We start from the raw sequence: 2,796 nt of genomic DNA, 5'->3' as shown, positions 1-2,796 counted from the left end.
GTTGCAGCCATATCTTCTATTTTAATCAGTATAGCATTTTTGTTTTTCTTAATGTTTTGACATTTGGGGAGTCTACTATATCCCTGTCTCCAGTTTCTCACCTTTTTAGAAGTAACAAAGGAGGGTAATCTCACTTGTATAAGAATCCTAAATTTACTTTAAATCATTTTATTAGGTTCTCAAAAATATCCTGAATTAAGGAAAATTGTTGGGAAGAACTGACACCTTTAAAATGTTGTTTAATCTTTCATTTAGTCACATGCATTTGTGCCCATTCATTCCAGGATATTGTTAAAGCTGTCAATACTATTTTTAAATTTCTGCCATACATTTTCTCATTAAAATATTTCTGAAGTGAGAATTACATAATTTGAGAATTCAATAATTTATTAACAAAGTATCTGCAAGATTTTGGAAGTGATGGTTTTTGTATTATTATATTGTATTTGGGTAATTTTCTCAATTTTCAGGAATTTTCCATTGAAGCCTTTGTGTTTTCTTAACCCACAAGTTACATCATTTATAAATACTGATGCATTCTTATTCATTTATTATTCAAACTACAAGTATTTATTGAAAGCTATACCTAATACAATGCTCAAACACTAAAAATAAAAATTTGGTTATTCTAAAATAATAGTTTTCCTTTATTGAGTGATGATTAAATGACAAGCAATATACCAACTGCCTTACATGCATTATCTACAAACTTTTAAAAAAAAAAACAGTAACCTGGTCATTGTTGTACCAATTTAACCAATGAGTAAATTGTGGCTCAAAAAAGTTGGGATTTTTCCAAGGCCATGACCTACTTGCCACAAAGTTCACTTTCTTTCTAATATTAACACACAATCCATTCTTTAAGTAAGTTTACTGAAATAGAGAGCTAAATATAAGCACTATATACAAATAAACAGAAACGTGCAGAATGATGATCTCATGCGGATGATGTAATTCCATAAAAAACACATCAAAGCATTAAAAGTAATAAAATATGCTTTACTCTTGTTGGGAGTATGGGGAGCAAGTGGAAATGCTTCACAGAGTAGAAAACCCAAAGCTAAACCAGTGGCCACCCATGATATCTGTCCAATGAACATTTTAATGAATGATGCAGAGTTTTCAGGCATATGAGCATGTTATAAATAATTTCCTTTGTGGTGATTCATTTTAAACAGAGATAATAACAACACATTGTTACAAAATGAGGAACTAGTTATTAGAATGTATATTTTTTTTTTATTGGCCAAAGAGGGAAACAAAAAACTTGAGCATTTTTTTTTCTAAATTATGGCCCAGTTAACCTTGGTGAAACATATTAGTTTAGGTCTTAATCATTGCCAGACTGTCACTATATACTTGTTTAGCAAGAATTCCAGAATTCCAACAGGAAGTCAGTTTCTAAAAGGAAATTTTAAAAGCCTTGTCATTTTTTTGTCAAAAGTATTGAAAACTTAAATTGTGGAGTAACAGTAAACACTCCTGAATTCTGACCCTTCAACATGTCTCCTGCTCAAAATTTTGTTCCCAGCAGTATTTTGCAAAGCCTCTGACGAATCTCTTTTGTTTTGATGGAATAGATGACAGGATTGAGCATTGGGGGCACAAAGAGATATACCAGGGACATGAGCGTGTGCACATATTGTGGGGCATGCCTCCCATAGCGAGCAGCCATGGACACCCCAACCATGGGCACGTAGAAGATGAGCACAGCACAGATGTGTGACACGCACGTGTTGAATGTCTTTAGCCGCTCTTCCCGGGAGGCAATAGCCAGTACAGAGCGCAGTATGAGCACATAAGAGAGGAGAATGAGTGCAGAGTCCAGGCCAAAAGTAGAGATGACAATGAATAGACCAAAAATATTGTTGATGGTGACATCATCACAAGGCAGGCGGATCAGATCTGGATGCAGGCAGTAGGCGTGGGAGAGTATATTTGTCTTGCAGAAGGACAGCCTCTTCAGAAGGAAAGGAAGTGGGAAAACCATGCAGAAACTGCGGATGAAAACAGACAAGCCCATGCACAACATGTGGACATTGGTGAGCACTGTGGCATAGCGCAGAGGGTTACAGATGGCCACATAGCGGTCAAAGCTCATGGACAGCAGGATCCCAGACTCCATGAAGGAGAAGAGGTGGATAAAGAACATCTGAGCCATGCAAGAGTCAAAGCTGATTTCCCTTAGGTGGAAGCAATATGTGGCCAGCACCGTGGGCAGTGTGGAGAAGGATACACCCAGGTCATTGATTGAGAGTAGGGACAGGAAGTAGTACATAGGCTGATGCAAGCTCTGCTCCTCCTTGATAATGAAAAGGATAAGGCCATTGCCCACAGTGGAGACCATGTAGAGGGCACCAAGGAGCAGAAACACCCAGTGCTGGGAGGTCTCCAGCCCGGGTAGCCCTGTCAGGGTGAAGTGAGGCAGCCCTGAGCTGTTGTGGAAGTTACCTCCCATGCTGGGACTCCTACTTCAATTCTGTGGCTGCTAACCTGTAAAGAAGACAAACATACAGCCTTATCTATGGTCTCTGCCTAATATTGTAAGATCTTTATATACCTTCCAACACCTCACTTAATAACACTAATCGATTTTGTTCCACAAATCACTCATCCTTGTCCCTCATTGTCATCAAGATTTCTGAATTGTCTGAGATTTCTGAGTTTATCCAGCTATCTAGACAGGTTGCTTTGCCTTCGTTTATGCCTGTTTCTACTGTCATTACCATCTTTCTCACTTTCAGAACTATGAACTCTTTTCTCTAGCAATCTATTGGCCTTACTTTATTCAAGACA

General features: G+C 38.0%; 1 protein-coding gene across 1 annotated transcript; it reads right to left on the bottom strand.

Annotated features, from left to right (window-relative positions):
* Nucleotides 1-1,513: 1,513 nt before the first annotated feature.
* LOC119537487 (olfactory receptor 51I2-like) lies at nt 1,514-2,458 on the bottom strand. Its single transcript, XM_037839973.1, has one exon. It carries the CDS (start codon nt 2,456-2,458, stop codon nt 1,514-1,516), a length of 945 nt encoding a protein of 314 aa, XP_037695901.1.
* Between the last annotated feature and the right edge of the window lie 338 nt (nt 2,459-2,796).

The sequence above is a fragment of the Choloepus didactylus genome, chromosome 6, assembly GCF_015220235.1.
Source record: "Choloepus didactylus isolate mChoDid1 chromosome 6, mChoDid1.pri, whole genome shotgun sequence".
NCBI classification, from domain to species: domain Eukaryota; kingdom Metazoa; phylum Chordata; class Mammalia; order Pilosa; family Megalonychidae; genus Choloepus; species Choloepus didactylus.
The sequence above is the reverse complement of the archived record's forward strand: the minus strand, read 5'-3'. Positions and strand labels throughout refer to the sequence as shown.

Excerpts from the sequence above, each read along its gene's own strand:
- LOC119537487 (XM_037839973.1), bottom strand. The coding sequence starts at position 2,458 with ATGGGAGGTAACTTCCACAACAGCTCAGGGCTGCCTCACTTCACCCTG.